The following is a 23,944-nucleotide window of genomic DNA, read 5'->3' on the forward strand; positions in this document are numbered from 1 at the left end:
CGATATTAAAGCAGTCACGTCATTGGTCAGAATTCATCGATTACCAAATCCGAGATAGGTGAAGAATGTCTCGGATTGTTTCGCAAACGAAATATTCCGAAGGGTACATTGTGTTACGTACTACTAATATAATTTTACTTTTTATTATGACTTTTTTCATACTTTTTGCTTGCCACTGAAAAAAAAGGTATCCAAACTTCTTCCTAAAAGCGTTTTACTTCGGAAATTTAAATCCTTGAGTTTTATTTGTTATATTTAATAATAAAATCCATCCGTAATAATTACTCGGCAGAACAGATCCGTCAATTTGCCACCCCAGTATTTAATCGAGTGGTTAGTGGAAAATAAAACTGGACTGCAGTTAGAGAAATTTTAAGAAAAAGGTACCACTTACACAAAAATTCTAACATTTCTTGCTTTTTAATAGTTAATTCATTATTTTTAATAAAATAAATATTCCAAAAGAAACTAGTTCCAAAATAGCCTGTTCCTAAGAAGAATCATGTGGGCGGTTCCAGTGACAACAAAGGAACCGGTTCCATTTAACCTTGTAAGAAATATCGACCGTCTCTAGTGGATACGTCAGATCGCGTCAGATTAACGTTAGTCTGCGTCTCCGTATCTAGTGCTTTCTTGTCGTCAATAATAATTATTGCTCCGTCTTTCTAAAGTAATTTCATATAAAAATTACAATAATGGTGTTAAATTTGTGTCACTTGAGATTATTTCAATAACCAACACATTTAAAGCAAAGTTTTTTATAATTGAGGAGCTTCTACTTTGCTTCAACGCTTTAGAAGTGACCGCCGCACTTCGCCTTTAAGTAAGTAGGTTCTAGTTATATTGACTAAGTAACTTCTCAACTCCTTGTTATTGTTGTGAGAATATATTGCTTAACACTTGATTGATCAGATTCTACAGAATTCGTGTTATAACATATTGCGGTACCTAACAACAACCAGGTTAACACGTGTCGTGACGGACGAGAATACACAAGTTTGTTAATAGTTGACTTACAGCCGCTGTCACATAATAAAACCTAGCTATTATTAATGCAGTTCATCTTATCTTGAACCCGAGTGAAAGAGCTTACCGGATTCCATTTAGTAAAAATCATTATCAAAACATTGTTTGTCTAGCATTTACACACAATATCAATAATAGGCGTCAACAAGTATGTTTTATATTTCACCGTCATGTTCATAAACCAATATTGTTTTCTTTATCTTTAGGGATTCATTTGCAATGCAACTAGTCTAAGAAAAGTGGGGCAGTCTATAATATCACAAACAAATGTTTTCAATATGAAATTCAATTCGGAAATGAATCTTCTATCTCTTTCGACCCCGTAGTAATCGCTCGAAGATGGTTAGAAAAGGGAAATATGTAAATACGACTGATAGAGGGAGCGCGCTAATATTAAAAAACGATAATAAATAAGCGAAAAAAATGGTTAAAACACGACTCTTTTGAAATAGAGCAAACTTCTCTCGACAAATGCTTTAGTTGCATTTAAAGATTCACTGTGGATTTATTCATGCCTATTACATTTATAATAACTGAAAAAATGTGTTTTTAATCATTTTCGGACCTTTCTTTTCGATTTTTTCTATCGAGGAAATTTCATATTATTAACGTTTCGGCAAAACAAATGTGTATACATTATCTTCAAATATATTTATAATTGGAACCTAAAAACTCAAACAGTTATCGAAAAACTTGTTATAAATCGGTAGAAATTGGGTATGGGCTTAATTAATTTAATTCTTCTATCTCTTAGTTTATCGTATCAATATACCTACTTAAGAGTGCAAGGCTGATGTCAGTGTAATGAGTAAGATTAAGAAAGGGACGGTCAGATGGTTTGGGAATGTAGAGCGAGTGTAAGGAGGATACATGATGCAAATGCGAATGGTAGCAGAAGTCGGGGACGCCCGAGGAAGACATGGCGCGATCAAGTGAATCAGATAATCGAGTCGGGTCATGTCAACAGTCAGAATAATAGAAGAGCATGTATGAGACGATGTATGAATATGAATGAGGCAAGAAGTGTGTGCCAAGACCGAGTTGTTTTGCGGTCCGTCCTCTTTGCCTACCCCTGCGGGGAAACGGCGTGACGATTAGTTAGTTAGTTGATACATATAAGTTTTTTTCACCGTAAGATTCTTTTTCAAATCCATATCATGTTTTGAGTCGACTTGAGTTTTATTTCCACCTAAACATTATATAAAATATTTGTGTAGAGAGGTTTCGTAACAGGTCTTGTTTATTTTCAGCTGAAAACATTTACCATCACAAAACAGTACCTACCCTATCACAGCAGTGCCATGGATCTTCCCAACCGAGATAGTGTTTCCATCAAGACTGAACCACGGTCGCAGGAAGAAGGCTCAGGTGAAATGGCGTATACAGATATACAAAACGACCTCCAAGATGTGAAGAAGGAATGTTTACAGTATGCTGACGGTGTTCATCCAACTAGTAAGTTGCATTACGTATATCATGGATGTGTTTCAGATGGACGCACTTAGAACACCCACCTGTTTTCTTCTACCATTCTTGTCGTCCATCGGTGCTTTTGATTTTACCTTTGAAATATTTCTTTACTGGAAACTGCCAAACTAAGAAATTTTTAAACTGATTATGCCATTACAGTTTGACTTATTATTACAGTTCCTAATTCCTCAAGTAGTTGCCTCCATCGATGTGTAATAAAAGTTGTTTCGCCATATTTTATTATTACAGTAAATCATCTCCAAAACTTCTTTCAATTATAAGATAAACATTTTCATTCCTTACCAAAATAACCTTATTCTACAATAAGTTCAAAAATGTTTTATTTTCTATTTAATACTATATAATTCCACCACGTATAACAGTATAATAAATAAACTCATAAATACAATATCAGTACTTATGACCTATAGGTACAGGCGTAATGAATCGTGTAACTATTACTCTCTCTTGTGTCAAAATAATTTATTTATCAATTCAATTAAGGCCAAAGTCACGGTGTTTGAAAGAGAGTGTTGGAATCAAGTGTTTGAAAGAGAGTGTTGAAAAGTTTGCAATATAGTTTTATTTATTTCAAACGGTGTTTGAAAAACAGTGTTGAAAAGTGTGCAAAATAGCTTTATTTCTTTCAAATGGTGTTTGAAAGAGAGTGTTGAAAAGTTTGCAATATAGTTTTATTTATTCCAAACGGTGTTTGAAAGACAGTGTTGAAAAGTGTGCAGTATAGTTTAATTTCATTCAAATGGTGTTGAAAAGTGTGCAATTTAGTTTTATTTCTATCAAACGGTGTTTGAAAGCGAGCATTGAAAAATGTGAAATATAGTTTTATTTCTTTCAAACGGTGTTTGAAAGAGATTGTTGGAAAGTGTGCAATATTTTTTTTATTTTTTTTTTTTATTTGGTAATTTCAAGTTATGATGAAGTTCAAATATAACATTAAATTTACAATTACATGTTATTACATTACATTGAGTTTGTTTTCTTTTTAGTACATCTTGATACACCTTTTTTTAGATCAAATGCTGGTGTTGAAAAGGCGAAGAAAACGCGTGTAAATAATAATTTAACGTATATATAACATAATTATATCAAATAGAAAAGAGAAAAGGATGTAAAAGAAGGAAAGAGATAAGAATAAGAAATAAGAGAAAAGGATTTCAATATAATTATAAAATGAGAGATTATATTGTGTTTTTAAGTATAAACGATTTTGATATGCCATTGATATAGTGTTTTTATTGAGTTTTTGAATTTTTTATAATTCGTTTCCAATCTTAAGTTAAGAGGTAATTGGTTAAACCATTTGACACCAAAATATTTACAAAATTGTTGGGCTGTGGTGGTGTCACAGCGTGGGATAGTTATACAGCCAATAATACTATGTCTATTGCTGCTAGTTTCGAGATAAGATTAGAGTGCGATATACTATCAAATGCTTTTCTTAAGTCGACAAATGTTCCAATGCATTTTTTTTTATTATCTAAAGATTTTTATATTTCAGATGTTAAGTCAACGATAGCATCTTGATAATAATAATAATAACACAGTATTTATATAGCGCAGTTTTGTGTTGTTTCACTTCAAGTGCGCTTAACTATAATAAACTTAAAAATAAAATTTACTATTGTGTTCCTTTAAAAAAAAATAATAAAATAATATGAAATAAAGAATAAACGGCTTACACAAAAGCAGAGAATAAAATTTAACAATAACAGTGCTATTTTAGTAGAGGACAACAATAAAAGACAATAACATTGCACGAAAAATAAGAACTTTCAAATTAAAATATTATATAAAACAGGAAGGCATTAAAAAATAATATAATAGGTGAAGTGCTCATATTTTCTCTAAAACCATACTGATGTGCATTTAAAATATTATTTTCTTTTACAAATTTAAATATTTGTTTTTTACAATTTTTTCAAATATTTTGGCAATGTTTGAGGTGAGAGAAATTGGCCTATAGTTACTACTTAGATTGGGGTCCCCAGACTTAAAATTGAGGAAATAATAGTTTTTTTGTAGGTAAAGGGAAAGTTGCCATTTTCAAAACTTGTATTTATGATGTGAGCCAAAGGTTTACAGAGTGAGTCAGAATTTTTTTAAAGTATTTCTACAGAAATGTTGTCAAAGCCAGGGGAAGAATTACCTTAATAACCTGATTAATTAATTATCTACCTAATAATTAATTACTCTAATTAATCAATTACCTTTTAATTCATTAACAATTTGTTTAATTTCATCAACATTAGTTCGTTGAAATTGACTCAAGGTGTTACAATTATTGGATGGTGATGGTAGATCTTTATTGTCAGTGTTATTATTTTTAAGTGCAAATTTTTCATTATTATCAGTGTTTTTTTTTTTTATTTTCAGTGCTAATTTTTCGCCAACTGAACCAAAATAACCGTTAAAAATATTTGCACATTTCGTTGGATCCGTGTTTACATCGTTAAGTTGTTATCAATATCTGTGATTTTGTTTGTGTTAAATTTTTTTGGTTTTTTATTGATTATTTCATTTATAGTTTGCCATATCTTTTTATTATTGTTGCCATCATTATTGATTTTTTCTTTAAAGAAATCTTCTTTGGTTTTCCGAATAATGTGGCATAGTTTATTTCTGATTTTTTTTAAATATTCGTATAGTTTATAGTTTTCTGGAAACTTTTTATGTTCTTTTTTTGTTATTTTTTCTTTATGTCTAATTGAAATTATGATTCCTTGAGTGATCCACGGTTTAAATTTTTTAAATTTAGTTGAAGAGTATTTTATAATGGAAGAGGAAGATTTGATGTGCCTATTCAATATTGCTTCAAAATTTAGTGAACATAAGTCGGTGTTATTAGAGGATAGGACAGTTTCCCAATTTTCAATATTTAGGTTTTGTTGTAATTTTTCGTAATAAATTATAGTTTTTGGAAAATTATTGCGGGAGTAATTATACACATCTATTTTGTCAGTTTTAAAAGCTACAATGCATGTATGATGATCAGTAATGTTATTTTTCCTAATAATTGTTTTTATTTTTTCAGTTTCATTAGTATTACACCAGATATAGTCTATGCATGATGACCTTTGTCCATGAAATTCTCTCGTTTATTTTTTTACACATGGTTTAAAATTTAGCTCCGTTAATGTGTTGATATATTAATTTTTTTCTTTATTTCTATTGTTTTCAAATTCATTAGATATATCAATATTAACATCGCCTACAATAAATGCATTTTGAGAACAATTAGTATTTATAATAAATTTCAGATTCTCGGTGAAATTACTAATGCTCGAGTTATGTGTTCTATATAGTGCTATTATATCATAAAACGTGTGTTTTATAATAATTTGAATACGAAGACAATTTACAAGATCGATACGAATATCATTGACGGAAATATTCACATGAATAGATTTTACAAAAACAATGATTCGGCTGTTTTGATTTATTTTGTAAGTTGTGACAAAGTATTTGTATCCAGGTAAATTATAGGTACCTGAGTAGCTGCTAATTCTGGCTTCAGACAACACAATACAATCCGGTTTATGAGTGAGTTCATAGTTGTGAATTATAAATACTTTGAGCAAGTGGATCAGTTTGTGTATTGGGAAGTATGTTTATGAGAGATTTAAAGGCTGGCGTATATTGACAGATAGGTAAATGCAGGAAACTTCATTTGTGGAGGACTGATTGCGGTCAGCACTTATTAAAACAATCTTCAAATTAGTGCACAATGGAGTGATATGACTGTGAGGCATGGAACTAGTGGAGAAAGGATGAAGAAGACAGAATGTTGTAGACATACGATCTCTGAGGCGCATGTGTGGTAAAACTTTTTATGACGGTGTTAAAAATGTGGTGATTCGGAACTAATGGAAGGATGACGTCACCCGTATTATACTAACAGTGACGTAATAGTTTAGATAAAGAAACGGGACGCTTAGATGATTTGTGCATGATAAACTAATGAACAAATTATTCGTGTTGTGAAAATATAAGACGTGGAAGTATTTGGTAGAATTCAAGGACGTCAATCAAATACTTGAGTTGGTTCATGTCAAGAGTCAGACATGTAGTACGGAAGTGAATGTGCGCCGAGAACATGTTTTATAACAGTCCATCCTCTCTGGCTATTCCTGGAGGAAAGTAAGTTAACTTAAGTCCAATTCCCCCTTCTCGTTATTTTTCAGGGTTGTCCTTAAACGGTTCTTTATAGTTTTTTTTTTTAATTCAAATTATATGGTTTGTAATTGTTTCGAAGTTTGGAACCATTGATAACAGGACAACTGTTGGTCATTAGAAAACAATCATTATTAAATTCTTATGCAGCATCAGCAATTTTAGAGGTTTAATTTTTATCCTTATTTAAACTGTATTTTTATCCACTCGTGCGTTTGGTTGTAAATATATACATTATTCTCATTATTTAAATAAGGTCATTCCTCAAAATATTAATATCGAAACATGTGAACTGCTTACCGCGGCTTAAAGCAAATGAATCCACCTTTCGCCATTTATTCCATGTTTTTAGTTTCCCTAAATTTGACATATTATGAGTGATAATAGTGATAATCAAAACATTTTTGCAAAATGGCTATAATCTGCCGAAAATCGCTAAAAAAAATAATCATCCCTTCAATAATGTATCCCGCTTATATATCCACACAATTTACTTATCCGATATTTTGGTTTTCATGAAATGGGAATTTGTACCCGCTAACATACTGAAAGTAGCTTATCAGGAGGATCTGTGTTAAATTATATAATTCAATTCTACAATAAATCACTTTTATTGCACCGACCCACGACGAATTGAAAAATGAAATACATCATATAATCAATGTTTTGTTATTATATTATTCCAGGTATTATTAAAGTTGAGACTGTACCCATCGAGGCAGAACCTGGACCCCGAGAAGAAAATGGAGAGCGAATCCCTTATTTGGAAATAGACATAGATCTGCCCGATGTTAAAAAAGAATGCTTAAAGCACCCTGAAAGAGCAAAAGGTAAAATGGTTTTTGGTTTGTCTAAACAAGTTTTAATAATTTTCTCGTTTCATTTTAGATACCTACTTATTGTGCTTGTTCCGCCATCTTTTTCAGACTTGATAACGGATCTGAAGACGTATTCATGTTTCCATTGTAACTACTCCTGCTCAGAAAAATCATCTTTAAGAAGGCACTTACGCACCCATACTGGAATAAAACCTCATATTTGTTTCCATTGTAATTACTCCTGCTCTCGCAAGTCAATTTTATCAAAGCACCTGCGCATCCATACCGGAGAAAAACCTTATTCGTGTTACTATTGCAGCTATTCATGTTCTCAAAAGAGATCTTTAAAAAGTCACATTCTTACGCATACTGGAGAAATAACTCATATATGTTCCTATTGTAAATACTCATGTTCAGACAAATCTCGTTTAACAGTACACTTACGTACCCATACTGGAGAAAAACCTTATTCATGTTCCTACTGCAGCTATTTATGTTCTCAAAAGGGACATTTAGAAATTCATCTTCTTACCCATACTGGAGAAAAACCTCATTCATGTTCCCATTGTAACTACTCCTGTTCAGACAAATCAGGTTTAATAAGGCACCTACGCACCCATACTGGAGAAAAACCTTATTCATGTTCCTATTGTAAGTTCTCCTGTTCAGCCAAATCACGTTTGACAAAGCACTTACTCATCCATACTGGAAACAAACCTCACTTATGTTCCTATTGTGACTACTCCTGTTTAGTCAAATCAAGTTTAAGAAGGCACTTACGCACCCATACTGGAGAAAAACCTCACTCATGTTCGCATTGTAACTTCTCCTGTTCAGACAAATCAAGTTTGACGAGGCACTTACTCACCCATACTGGAGAAAAACCGCATTCATGTTCCCATTGTAACTACACTTGCTCACGAATGTCACGTTTAACAGCGCACTTACGCACCCATACTGGCTGAAAACCGTATTCGTGTTCCTACAGCATTTATTCATGTTCCCTGAAGAAATACCTCATTTATGAAATTACCATTGTAACTTTTCCTGTTCAGAAAAATCATCTTTAACACGTTGACAGTTACGCACCTTTACCTTAAAATAACCTTATCAAATATATAACCGTACCATAACCGTACCATAATAACCGTACCAAATGTAGTTATTCATGTTTACTTTAGAATGAACATTTGAAATATAGCATTCTTACATTGTAGAGAAAATATTATTCTGTTCCTGCTATAAAATATAATAAACAAATTTCAAAAACCGCACAAGGATTCATAGAACGCAGAAATTCTTTTTATCTTCCTGACATTACCAATTCACATACACGAAATGATTGTTTTAAAATGTCACGTGCTGATTCAAACAATAAATAATATTCAGGAGATACTATTGATGCCACGTTTGTTCAATGCCAGCCCGCGTATCGCAGTACTTTCCCATATTCTGGGTTAAATCGCGCGGGGGGTAGGCAGCTCGCCCACATATATTAAAATCATATTTATGAGACCGTATATCGGTCCTTAAAACCACAGCGCTATATTTATAAATTTTGATTTATTCCGTGCTTTTATTACATTTTCAAAATAGCCAGAAGTCATTGAAAAATAGATCTATGATGCATTCTGAGGAAAGGCAATATTGAAAGAACCTTTTTTTTAGCAAAGTGTACATATTAGACTAGAAATATAAATGGAATACGATTACTACATATTATGAATATCGTGTCATAGAACTGCGGTCGATTTCGCTCTGTGGCGCCGCGATTTACGATAATATTATTGCAATTTTCTTCTCTTTATTCTATAATCTTAATATACTCGAATACCAAATCCTATTATACGTTGTCATGACGAGTTTTCGAGATACCACTTAAGTTAACGGTATGTATTTTTTTGTTTTACATTGAATTACTGAGGATCAGCTGCGTTATTCGCAAGAAATCACTCGCGTCAAAATATTTGTAGCCCAAATTGAACCAGGTTTTGTTCTTGTAATGTACCTCTAAATTTAGTATGATTAACTGTTGTGTTCATTTTTGTAGGTTTATATTTTCAATATTACATAAAGTTCACATATATTTAAAAAATATATATTTACTGTACTTAATTGTATAGCTGCACATCTTGACACAAAAATTCCCCAGTGAGATGAGCGGCTTAGATCTCATTGTTATAACATTACTACGTTTAAAATAAATAAATAAATACAAGGTGATGAATTGTCTGTGCAGTTCAAGAGATTGGCACATCAAAGACACCTTGGATATTGAAAATCTACCAACCATAATGTTTAATTGTCTGCTGTTATTTAAAAGTCATACAATATTTTGTTACTGAACTCTGTATTTATCTTGTCTCTTTGTTATAAATTGTGAAAGCCGAAATAGGGCGTGAATAAATAAATATCTTCAGTAAATTGTAATTGTTTTTTTCTTAAGAGATTTCTTGGAAGTCTCGACGTTATTTATGTAAGACAGGTATTTTATGTCTCTATGTAGGTGCACTAATCTGGTAACAGTATTGTTTGGAAAATTTGGTACCTGCGAGATCCAATAATTTATTTTCTTCACCACCATATAACAAATTGATTGATGTGCCACTTGATAAGAGAATTCTCCAAGTTATACTCATTTATTTTAAGTTGAGTATTCTTTAAAATTATTGGAGACAATATTATCGTATTCTAATGGAAAATTTGAAACAGAAAATTCTGAAAAAGATACGGTCATATGTAGGACTCGAAACCAGTACCCTTGCTTTGCAACCGTTCTACCAACTGAGCTAATGCGACCCTATCTCCTTTGGTCATATTTAACGGTATCGTAATTTGAATACGATTTTCAAAGATTGTCTTCATTTTCTCACCGCCCATTTATTTGTGAACGCACATTTAAATAATTAATGAGTTTTTTTTTCATGAATCCATTGTCCCACAATCCTTTGAAAGATATAATCCTGCTTTACACCTAAAACCCTATCATACTTGAAATTTTGACACCTAACGTGTTATTATACGTTCCATTTGACACCCAACGTGACATTTGTTACATTTATGTTACACCAACTTATGTTACAATTTATGTTACAACCTGTTATTTTTTCCACTTCTCCCTAAACGGAGTGTTTGAATTTCACACATCGGCCAAGACATGGCTTGGATGTTGGATAAATTAATATGAAATTTATCTAAACGGCCGGTAAAAGAGTGGTGTTTTTGGCCAACGTGTGGATATTGGATAAGCACGCTTGGAATCGTGTTTAATTTTTGAGGACTTCTGACAAACTGTGTTTTGAAACGTCTCAAATATCTTTTTCGCATATTTCGTATAAATAATGGCCTTCTGAGAACAACTGCACACTTATCTCAATTTCGTTAAAATTAGTCTGTTTGACAGAAACGAACAAGATTGTTGAACAAAGACTGTCATTTTGACATTTCAACTCTTTCAACTTCAAATAAACCAGTCGCTTTTCAAAGCAAATGGCCGTTTAACACCACCCCAGTATTTAGTTCAATTGTTAATAGCAAGTAACATTGGACTATATCTAGAGAATTCTGTAAAAAAGAAACTGGTTCCTCAAAAATTCAAACATTTAGTGCGTTTTTAACAATTTTGCTAATATTTTTTCATTTTTAATAAAATACATGTTCCAGAAGCAACCAGTTCCTAAACAAACCGTTACAAGAGAAAATAGTACCCGCAACGAAACCGGCTCCTTGTAACTGCGATATGAATATCGACCATCTCTAGTGCAAATGTCAGTCAATATTTGGCGTCTCCGTCTTCCGTGGTGTTTCTCGCCAGTAATTATTATTGCCCGTCTTTTTAAAGAACTTTCGTATGAACCAGACAATATAGTGTTAATTTTATGTCACTTGAGATTATTTCAATTACAAACACATTTAAAGCAAAGTTTTTATAATTGAGAAGCTTCTACTTTTCTAGTGAAGTTTCTTCAACGCTTTATAAGTGACCGCCGCACTTCGCCTTTACGTTAGTAGGTTCTAGTTATATTTACTGTTATAACATACTGAGCTACCCAACACCAGCAGGTAAACTCGTGTCGAGACGAGAGTACACGAGTTTGTTCTTTGTTGACTTACGGCCGCTGTCACACTATAAAACCAAGCGAAAGACTTTACCGGATTCCATTTAGTAAAAATATTCATTACAATTCCTCACAAATGTGTAAAATTTACACTAAATGTCGATAATAGAGGTTAACAAGATATTCGTTATCTTTAGGGATAGATTTGCAACGTAAGTACATGCAATGCAACTAGTTTTAGTAAACGGGTTTTGTCTTTTAGCTGAAATACACGGTTGGTATTTCAAATAAAAGAAAACGAATAGGAAATATCAAGAATTTGTGTTATTATCACAGGGAATATAAGGAGAGGAAGTAAAAGAAACCTTTACCTGTTAATGATGTTTGTTTATTTTGAAATCCTGCTGGTTTCTTGAACATTCCGTGGATCACTTATAGTTTAGGTGGACAACTTTATACAGTCATCATTAATCACGAAACGAACTCTGTTTTTATTCACCACACGACAATAATGAGCGTGGCGAACATTTTCAGTATTTGGTGGTTTTCACATGAGATTATTGTTACGAGAAGCAAATAAAAAATTTCGTAGATAGTGAAAATTCGAATATTAAACTATTGACGCTGTCTTTTATGTGTGCTTTTTTTCAATTCTTATTTTTTCTTAGAAAAAAAAATGATAATTTTAATTAGGAACTGGGATGTGGAATAATAATAATAAAAATAAGTGTTTTATTATCTTTTTTTTTTTTGCGTAACATATTTTTTTTTATTTTTTTTTTATTGTTGATACATTATTTTACAATATTTCATATTCTTATTCAGTAATTTTGGCCTCACTGGGTTGTTTACCCGTGCTGAGGCCCCCATTTTATAATAAAATATTTATACATTTAAAAAAAAAAAAACATTAAAATAAAGATAAATTTAAACCAAAAATAAAGATTAAAAATTAAAATATAATTATCACACCAAAAGAAAAATATTAAAAGAGAATGGAAATCGGAATTTATAATGATTTATGTGTTTGTGCGTGTTGCGTGTTTTATATATTTTTGTGTGTTGCGTGTATATGTTTTATTCTTTTATGTTATAGAATTTTGGTAATATTGTCTTTTTTGTTCTTTAATCCATTTTTTTATTTTGTATTTGAATTTATTTTTATTTTCCTCAATTTTTGTTTCAAGTGGAAGACTGTTGAATGCTTTAATAGCGTGGTATTTATGGTGTCTTTGTCCAAAGGTAGTGTTTACCGTCGGAGTTTTTATGTTTTCTTTGTACGCTTGTCTGACCGGTGTATTAGTGATATTTTGTGTTTGTTGGGGTTTGTTTTTTTGGTCGAAAATGTAGTTTAGTAGTGTTTTAACATATGATTGGCGTATATCAAGTACGTCACAGCTTTTAAATATTTGTCTTTGTCGGTTAGTTTATGTTTAAATAGATAAAATGATATATATTTAAATAGATAAAATGATATCCTCCCGGGATCTCCCGTGCTGAGGATTTCATTTGCATATTATGTATAATTTAATTATAAGAAAATTAATATAAATAATCATAAACTGTTTCAATACTAAACACCGGGGCTGTCTATAATATTATCAACAATTTACTTTTTATAATATGAAAGTCAAGTCGGAAATAAGTCTTCTATCTGTTAATTAATTCTTTCATCTCTCAATGTATCGTTTAAATAGATCTAGTTTGTAGTAGATATATTTTTATTTCACATTATATTAAAAAAGGTTTTATAAAAAAAATGTTGTACGAAATCTTTACTATATTTCAAAATTATACATAATGTTTGTGTTTTGAGGTTTTGTTACAGGTCTTGTTTATTTTCAGCTGATAACAATTACTGTCACTGCATTGCCATGGCTCTTCCCAACTCAGAGAGTGTTTACATCGAGACTAAATCAGTATTCAAGGAAGAAGGCGCAGAGGAAATGGCGTATACCGATATTAAACTCCACCTCCCGGATGTGAAGAAGGAATGTTTGCAGTATACCGAGAGTGTTCAGCCAACTAGTAAGTTGCATTGCGTATAACATAAAGGTGTCGTATATAGCGAAGTTAAAACAAGGAGAAATATTACAATACTGGATAAAAAAGTTAATCCTATGACAAAACTAGAGTACCTACGAAAAAATAAAGATATTGTCAAATAGGAACTCGGTTTTGATTGTGTTCACCACTTCTGCCAGATCAATATAATATATTACTTGCGTAAAATTTTTGATAAAGATATTGAAAGGGATGAGTTGCAACAACGTATGTGAGTCAATCACACTGAATAATTTTTAAAAAAGGAGGTAATATCATATTCCTTCCTAAGTTTTTTTATCGTCTGAGTAATCGCCTCTTTCTAGCCCCAACCTTCAAGCGATTCTCCTTAAGGCGATACACTACGTCGTGTAATCAATAACGTTATCAATAATAACCCTTGCGTAGATGGCGATATGGTTTAAATTCCTGCTTAACACCATCCGCCTATTTTGAATTATGCAATAAAAAAACATGGCCAAAAAGTGCCTTTTATTTTATTTTGTGGATATTCAGGCATAAATATTAAAGTTTTTTTCGATCATTTTATAAATAACTTAATTTGCCACATTATACAATAGAATTATAACCGAAAATGGGTTCGTAAGTAGGAGATTTTGAACTTTAAAGCAGTTTTCATAGGCCATATAAATTATTTTTTTCTGGGCTTATAAAAAGACTTATCTAAAAAATTTCTCGATTATTTCAAAGGCCAAGATGTATTCTACTCGCAATATTTAATTAAAGCATCTGAAACATTTCTAGGCGACCAAATTTTCAAATCAAAAACACATGATTTTGCATTACTACGTATGGCATCGCCTTAATAAGCGATGCTGTACGGATTTGATATGATTAATGTGAACATCATAGTATAGAGACCAATAACGCAGGCATATTCTAGATTAGGGCGAACCGAATAACAGTAAAGAGTTTTTAGGATAATTATATTATTAAAGTAAGAGGTAATTTTATTGACGAAGCGAAGCAGCTTTAGATATTAATTACCGATGTTTTGTGTTTACCAAATAATTGCTTATAATCTAAAGTAAAACCATGGTCATGGTCAATAATTGGTTTCTTCGCTCGATAAAATGACTTAAATTTGCATTGGTAAATATGTCGTTTAAAGCAGTTCATTTTAATATCTTATTGAAAAAGAAAACAATCTTGTTAGGATTTAATTAGTTTGAGGATCTTAAGATAACGTCTGCAAAAAGCCAAAAACAAAAGATTATTAATGTGATGTTGGTTTGTTATTCTAGGTAATATTAATGTAGAGACTGTATCCATCAAGGCTGAACCAAGACCCCAAGAAGAAGATGGAGGGGGAATCCCTTATACGGAAATAGATATAGACCTGTCAGATGTTAAAAAGGAATGCTTAGAGTACTCTGAAAGAGCTGCAGGTAAACTCGATTTTTGATTGTCTGAATATGTTGTCATAATCGTCTCGCTTTATTATAGATACCTACTTTTAGCAATCTTTTTTTCAGACCTGATGATGGATCTGAAGACGCATTCTGGAGAAAAACCTTATTCATGTTCCCATTGTAACTTCTCCTGTTCATTTAAATCAGGTTTAACAAGACACTTAGGCACCCATTCTGGAGAAAAACCTTATACATGTTCCATCTGCAGCTATTCATGTTCTCAAAAGGAACATTTAAAAAGACACATTCTTAACCTTACTCGAGAAAAACCTTTTTCATGTTCCCATTGTAACTTCTCCTGTTCATTTAAATCAAATTTAACAAGGCACTTACTCACTCATACTGAAGAAAAACCTTATTCCTGTTCTCATTGTAACTTCTCCTGTTCAAACAAATCAAGTTTAAGAAGGCACTTACGCACCCATACTGGAGAAAAACCTCACTCATGTTCGCATTGTAACTTCTCCTGTTCAGATAAATCATGTTTAACGAGGCACTTACGCACCCATACTGAAGAAAAACCTTATTCATGTTCTCGATGTAACTACTCCTGCTCAGACAATCCAAGTTTAACCAGGCACTTACGCATACACGGTGGTCTTAAACCTTTTTCATGTTCCCATTGTAACTTCTCCTGTGCATATAAATCAAGTTTAACAAGGCACTTGCGCACCCATACTGAAGAAAAACCTTATTCATGTTCTCATTGTAACTACTCCTGCTCAGACAATCCAAGTTTAACAATGCACTTACGCACACACACTGGTCTTAAACCCTTTTCATGTTTCCATTGTAACTTCTCCTGTGCATATAAATCAAGTTTAATAAAGCACTTACGCACCCATAATGAAGAAAAACCTTATTCATGTTCTCATTGTAACTACTCCTGCTCAGACAATCTTAGATTAACAAGGCACTTACGCACACACCCTGGTCTTAAATTTTATACATGTTCCTACTGCAGCTATTCATGTTCTCAAAAGGAACATTTAAAAATACACATTCTTAACCATACTCGAGAAAAACCTTTTTCATGTTTCCATTGTGACTTCTCCTGTTCGTTTAAATCACGTTTAACAAGTTACTTACGCACCCATACGAAAGAAAAACCTTATTCATGTTCCTATTGTAACTTCTCCTGTTCATTTAAATCAAGTTTAATGAGGCACTTACGCACCCATACTAAAGAAAAACCTTATTCATGTTTTCATTGTAACTTCTCCTGTTCAGACAAATCAAGTTTGACGAGGCACTTACGCAACCATACTGGAGAAAAACCTCACCCATGTTCGCATTGTAACTTCTCTTGTTCAGACAAATCAAGTTTAACAAGGCACTTACTCACCCATACTGGAGATTAATATTATTAATGTTCCTATTTGAACTGCACGTGCTCACGATTGTCAAATTTAATATCTTACTTAGGCACCCATACAGGCAGATCACCTTATTCATTTTCCCTCGTCAGCCATTCATATTCTCAGAGTGGAAATTAAATAGTCACTTACCTGAGATAATCTCTTTTATGTTCCCATTGTAGTTTCTCCAGATAAATCATGTTTAGTAAGACACATACTGCTACATGCTAAGTTAGCGTTAAAAGTTCATTTACGCCCGTATACTGTCAATAAAACATTTACAGCCTTTCTTATAAAAACATTAGATGTCAATCATTTTTTTTTGTTGCACGTGGTATAAAGAATGAGGAAATTGTTCCCAAACGTTGATTAAAGAAAGGGGAAGTGCAACACTGCGTAATACCCCAAAATAAATCACTGTAGTAAGTAATTATTATTAATTGTAATTATATAATTATATACCTACTTTTGGCCGTGAAAATCTCAAATCATATTGTCGTAAATCGTGTTTTGTTAATACAACGGCCAATTTACTATTATTTTGGTGTAATTACTTGTAACTTATTTTATTTTTATTTATCGTCAGTTTTAGACAAGTAATTATATAAGAATAGCATTTGTAAAATCTACTTTCATGTTATATCATAAAGCACGGTTGATTGGTTATGCCAGTATTCAAATTAACTATTATTGTCTATATTTTACAAGAACTTCATTAAAGTGGTGTTTTTTTATAACATAAATGCCTAATGCATATGATGGTAATCATGTATCGAAGAAAGAAACGTTTTCAAACGAAGTAATTTAAATACCCATTCTTTTTATGTGATTGAAACCAAACCTTTTAGAGTTTCAACTTATTGCAACTGTCCCCTTCTGCCACTCGTTTGTCCAAACGCCGGTCCCTCGTGTCACAATTCCCTTCCCGCTTTCCGGCTGAGATCGTGCAAGGATAGGCAGCTCGCTCACATAAGTGCACATTTGTTTTATGACAACGTATATATGTCCTTTAACGTAACATTTATTTATTGTGTTTTCTTCAGTCATTTAATGATATTTCCAGTCATATAAGACACATAGGATAGTATATTGGGCAACTAAAAGACACCTGAACAAGCCAGAAGTCATTAAAACAGATTTCAAGACAGAGTTATTTGATGCTTCTCCAAGAAGGCAATATGAAAAGAATTTTAGCTTTATACACGTAACTGTAGTTTTTATCATTATGTGCGTCACGGTGAATTTTATTTAAATTCTCCAGTCTTTATTCCATAATCTTATGTATACTCGAATACCTAATTCTATTGCCCAATGTCATCACAACTAAAGTAATCATGATAAATATTTTGTTATTATATTGAATGGTATCCAGTATGAATATTTGATACAAACTGGAAAGAATTATTATTTTTTTATCTAACGTTAAAATAATTACGTATTTCCGCATGATAGAAAAAGAGATAATACTTTTGTAAAATATGGACGCACGGTTTTTGTTATTACATTGAAGCACAGTGGACCCGCTGCGTTATTCACAGGAAATCACTAGCGTCAGAATATTTGTGCCGCTAATTGAACCGGGTTTTACTCTCACAATATTACTGTAATTTTTGTTTCTTAACTGTAGTCATGTTTGTAGGTTTTATATTTTAAATAAAACATTGTGTTCACATGTATTAAAAAAATATATATACTTAATTGTGTTGCTGCATATCTTGACACAGGAATTCCCTAGTGATATGATCGATTTATAATATTATTGTAATATCAGTAATTTAATAAATAACACTATTTGAAGGTGATGAATTGACTGCATAATTCCAGAAATTGGCACTTTATAGACTCCATGGATGTCGAAGATCAAAATAATGTTTTTTTTTCAAATGTATGCCATTCCTGGCAGTCGTACAATATTTTGTTACTGCGCTCTGTATTTATCTTGTCTCTTAGTGTGAAAGCCCAATAGGGCTGAATTAATAAATATCTTCAGTTAATCTCAATTGCTGTTGTTTTTTCAAGACACTGACTTCATTAAGATGTCAAATTAATTTGTATAAGACAGGTATTTGTTGTAGGTCACTCTCACATTTAGAACACAGGAATTTCATACGACGGTTTTTCAGCTCTGGTCTGGGCTTAGTCATTCGGCTTCATTTGCTGATAAGCCTTAACATGTGGTACATATAAATGTACCTCAATTGCAACCATCACATCGTCGCTCTAGTTCGTTTTTATCCAACAGACAAAACAAACAACTTTTTTAAAACAAAGTTTTTTTTACGAAAAACGCATATAAAATGAAATTAGCTACCTTGTAAACTTACTAAAATGATTTAAAGTGATAGAAATTATTATTTTTAACTAAAATTCGTTCCAAATGTTTAAAATTACCCAGAAAACAAGTTTTTAATTTGGATGTAGGACAAAATGACGAAATCTTGTGTGTTAAAGATGGATATTGGATAAAGGAGACTGGATGTTGGACAAAAGCGCGCACTCTTGCGTGACTTCTTCTTCGGAAAGTATTTCAAAATAATATTTTTATTAAATACACTCAATATAGGTCGGTCATTGAACGATTATACTTACATGATTTGCGTTCAATAATATTAACTTATTAGTTATATTTTGGAGGTGAGACCGAAAAAATTCAGATGTGATTCTTAAATATTTTTTTGTGACATTTTTTTAAATGATTAATTTCTTGATTAGGAATCAAATTTTAAGATCGAGCTTTATCCAATAATGACATCGTAAAATCATAATAGAAAACTTACCTTTTCAGAGAATTTCGTCCAAAAATAATATATCAGGCGGCATTGCATTTATCGTGCGATTCATTGTAGTTGTTATTGTTGATTGACGAGCAGCAGCCAGTGAATGCAATAAGTGTATCAAGTATCCCATTTAGGACTTCTACTCTTTATTATATTCATAAATGATCAAACGGCAAAACTTTTTTGTAAATGTTTATTATATGCGGATGGGTTAAAAATTTTTCATTCACAAGAAGACTGCGAAACTTTGCAAAAAGACCTATACACATTGTCTCAACGGTGTAAAGATAATGCAATGGAATTAAATATTAGCAAATGTCATATCTCGTTCACGAGAAATGTACAAAAAATTGATTTCCCTTACACGATCTGTGATGAAATCCTAAAACGAGTAGATTCAATTAGAGATCTGGGAATCGTACTTGACTCGAAGCTAAACATCAAAAACCATTACTAAAACATTGTCAATCAGGTTAATAGAATGCTCGGTTTCATCACTAGAGTCACTAAATCATTTAACCTTTCCTTATCTGTGGTGTGTATTTACTACACATTGCTTCTAATAACTTTAATAACTCTATAAATATAATAAATTCTGGGTTCAGATTTTAGTTATTCCTCCGTTATTCATTTATGAACTGAATTAAAAAAATAATGTTTTAAATAGTTTTCAAATTCAATTTAAAAAAATGGTTTTGTTAAAAAACGGAAACAAATACACCAATACAATCAACCGTGTGACACTGCTACGCGAAGAGTGTGCGAGGAAATGACACGTTATTGATGTCCCGCTTTAGTTCGCTACGCGGGAACACGAGAAATCCACACGTCCGCGGTTGTATTTAGAGCATCGATACCTACGACCGCATAGCAGTGTGTGTGCGTCCAGCGCCCATCCAGCACCTGCAGCCAGTCGGTCGCGGGCCGTCGTTAGATAAGGACTCCTCGCACGTATATATATTGTATTTAGTTATAAAACTTTACATTTAATATCTAATGTAGGTATATTTATTCCAAAACTCTAATAATAATATTCTATTAAGTATGTTCTAATCTTTGGACACACGAGAAGCTGCAAGACTTTTATCTTCCTTAACATTTAAAGGGAGCTCATTCAAGATTTTTAAACAATTTTAATCTATGAAGTTTTCAATTAAGCAAGCAAATTTTTCGTCCTACAAAAAGTTTTAAAATTCGTTATCTACATTGTGATTTTCATACAAAAACTAATTGTATCACATTCAAAAAGTGGATCGTTTTCCGATTATTAAATAATCAAAGTGTGAACACATCTACTATAACAGTGATTCTAAAAACAAAATCTTATTTGCGTGACAAGTGACATTTAAAGCCATAGACATAAACCTAATGAAATATTGTTCTGGCTGTCACTGAAACCAGAGACAATATTTTGAATTTGAATTGAAGTGGGGGCATTTTTGAACCCAACTTTCTTGTAAACTGTGAACAAAATGTCTAATACCCAAACACGTAGCAATAAATCAAACCTTGATAAAGAGGACAAACAAACTATGGATAAAATTTTTGATTATATCGACAAAAAGTTTGGTTCTTTAAAAAAGGATATAATTCAAAAAATTGAATGTCAGAATACGGAATCTATAAAAAGTATTGAGTACATAAGTGCTCAATATGACGAAATTATTAAAAAATTGGATACAAATAATAACCAAAATAAATCAATCCAAAACGAACTTGAAAATATAAAAAAAGAGCAAATGGGAAAAAACGCTACAATAAAAAAAATGGAACTAAGACTAGATGAAATTGAATATACATCAAATCTGCACTACCTAGAAATTGCAGGAATTCCACAAAAAAATGGTGAACAACTGGAGGAAATTATAAAAAAAGTCGCATCTGCAGCTGGAGTTCAAATCAAACACGCTGATATAAACAATGTGACCAGAACTACAGACCGAAGACTTAATGCTCCGCCAAAAATCCTAGTAAAATTTACAGAAATTAAACTAAAAGAAATCCTTCTATCTAAAAAAAGAGAAATGGACCTTAATTTACTAAAGGATTTGACAAACGAAAAAGTGTACATAGGTGAAGTAATAAGTCCCTACAAAAAAGAGTTGCTTTGGAAAGCAAAGCAACTAGCCAAAGAAAAAAATTATGAATTTGTTTGGATCAAAAATGGGAAAATAATGGTTCGTAAAGGTCATGATCAAAAAATTTTGTACGTAAATCATCTGGACGACCTCGATAAATTAATATAACAAATCACTTACTTGAACACACCAAACTGAAATACCTACTGAGAACATGGATAAGGAAACAATAACTACAAACAAACCAGATGAACTGCTAACTCTTAAAAACAATTTTAATATATTAAATAAAAATATACGAAGTATCAACAAAAACTTCGATGAACTTCAAATACTAATTAAGAATCTAAAAATTAATCTTGATATAATTATCCTCACTGAGTGCTGGATAAAGGATAAATATTCACCCTTACATATTAATAATTACACCTCATATGCAACCAATTTGAATTACACAAAAAATGATGGTGTGATAGTGTACATTAAAGATGACACTAAAATTGAAGTCAATGAAATAAAATTCCCAAATGCAAACTGTTTGAAAATCAAAGTGGGTGATGAAACCACTATATTAGCTCTGTATCGATCACCAGCTACAACTAATATTAATCAGTTTCTTGAAACGCTTTCTAATGAACTCAATCTTCTAAAAAACAAAAAAAATGTCTTCCTCATCGGAGATATAAATATTGACATACTAGAAAACGGTCATCCAAATAGAACTGATTATCTGCAAACACTGGCCGCCCACGGACTTGAAAGTTTGATAAATAAACCTACGCGTGTTACAAATGACAGCAAATCTTGCATCGACCACATATTCAGTAAGACTGTTAAACCAACCAACTCTATCATATTCACCTCTACTATAACCGACCACTATACAACAATTTTATCTATTACAAAAAAGAAAATACAAAGATCGCAGCCCTACCCAATTATCGTGCAGAAGACAGAAACCATATGGAATGAAGTAAAACAACAATTACTAAATACAAACTGGATAAACCTACTGGAGAACCTTGATACAAATAGTGCCTGGAGTAAATTCATTGAATATATAACTCATACCATAATGTCAAATACCAAATCAATAGAAAAAAAGATTTCACATAAAAATCAACATCTTAAACCATGGATAACCCAAAGCGTTATAAATTGCATTAGAAAAAGAGACGAACTACACAGGAAAGTTAGTTTAAATCCTTGTGATATTTTTATACAACGATATTATAAAAGATACAGAAATATTTGCAAAAATGTTGTACGCAATGTCAAAGAAAATTATTATAAGAAAAAAATAGACGAATGTAACAATGACCCACGAAAATTATGGAAGATCATTAATGAAATTACAAGTGCAAAATCATCCCATAACAAAAGCATAGATGAACTAACAATTGAAAATACCCAAATCTCTTTCGAAAAGCATCCGGACAAAATTCTCGAATACGTAAACGAATTTTTTACAAATATAGGGTCAAAATTGGCAAAGCAAATCAGACATCCAAAAACTAGCATTTTACCAGAAGAAAAAGAAAGTATGAACCAGATAGATAAATTAAAGTTAACTAATGTAACCAATACTGAAATCAGAAACGCAATTGTATCCCTCAATGTTAATAAATCATCGGGAAATGATATAATCTCAAATAAAACAATAAAACAACTCCAAAATGAACTGACCTTCCCTTTGACATACTTGGTCAATCTGTCTATATCTACAAATGTATTCCCCTCATGCCTTAAAAAAGCAACAGTTATACCTATACATAAAAGTGGTAACAAAAAGGATATATATAACTACCGACCCATAAGTCTCTTAAGCTCCTTTTCTAAAATCTTGGAAACTGTAATGAAGAAGCAAATTGTTCATTTTCTTGAACAAAACAAATTATTATCACCATCCCAATATGGCTTTAGGGAAAATCTAAGCACCAATGATGCCATAGAAAATCTAACAAGCATAGCCATAAAAAACATAGATGAAGGGAAAAAGTGTTTGGCTTTATTCATAGATCTTCAAAAAGCTTTTGACACAATAGACCATAAAATATTACTAACTAAGCTAAAAAAAATAGGAATGGCCGAAACAACAATGAACTTATTAAAGTCATATATAACAGGGAGAGAACAACAAGTACAAATTGGCAAACAAAAGAGCAAACTACTATCTTTAAACTATGGCGTCCCTCAAGGAAGTGTACTGGGACCGATCCTATTCATTATCTATATCAACGATTTAACTAACCTTACCATTAAAGGAAACATAATCAGTTTTGCTGATGATACTGTTTTATTATTTCAAGAAGAAAATTGGACGGATACATTTAATGAGGCTGAAAAGGGGCTTAGTGCACTTCAAAATTGGCTTAAAATCAACTCGCTTACCCTTAATATAAACAAAACAAAATATATAACATTTTCAATAAACGCAAGGAGCCAACCAATAAAATCACTAGAACTAAAACTACACGAATGCCATGGAAATAATATACAATGTTACTGCCCCGTCATCGAAAAAACACAAAACATAAAATATCTCGGAGTAATAATCGACGAAAATCTTAGATGGGACCTACACATCAAAGGTATTACGGAAAAACTCACAAGCCTTATATATTTCTTTAAAAATCTAAGAAACGTATTAAATAAAAAGGATATGAAAAAGGTCTACTACGCATTATGTCAT

General features: G+C 31.9%; 1 protein-coding gene across 1 annotated transcript; it reads left to right on the plus strand.

The window, feature by feature from the left end:
* The first annotated feature begins 2,327 nt into the window (after positions 1-2,327).
* Positions 2,328-16,997, plus strand: LOC149415092 (uncharacterized). Its single transcript, XM_089642994.1, has 7 exons — positions 2,328-2,481; positions 7,374-7,517; positions 7,614-7,811; positions 13,409-13,591; positions 14,872-15,015; positions 15,103-15,204; positions 16,984-16,997. Exons 1-7 carry the CDS (start codon positions 2,328-2,330, stop codon positions 16,995-16,997), a joined length of 939 nt encoding a protein of 312 aa, XP_089499120.1.
* Positions 16,998-23,944: the final 6,947 nt, after the last annotated feature.

The sequence above is a fragment of the Hesperophylax consimilis genome, chromosome 19, assembly GCF_061612785.1.
Source record: "Hesperophylax consimilis isolate HC1 chromosome 19, BYU_Hcon_1.0, whole genome shotgun sequence".
NCBI lineage: Eukaryota > Metazoa > Arthropoda > Insecta > Trichoptera > Limnephilidae > Hesperophylax > Hesperophylax consimilis.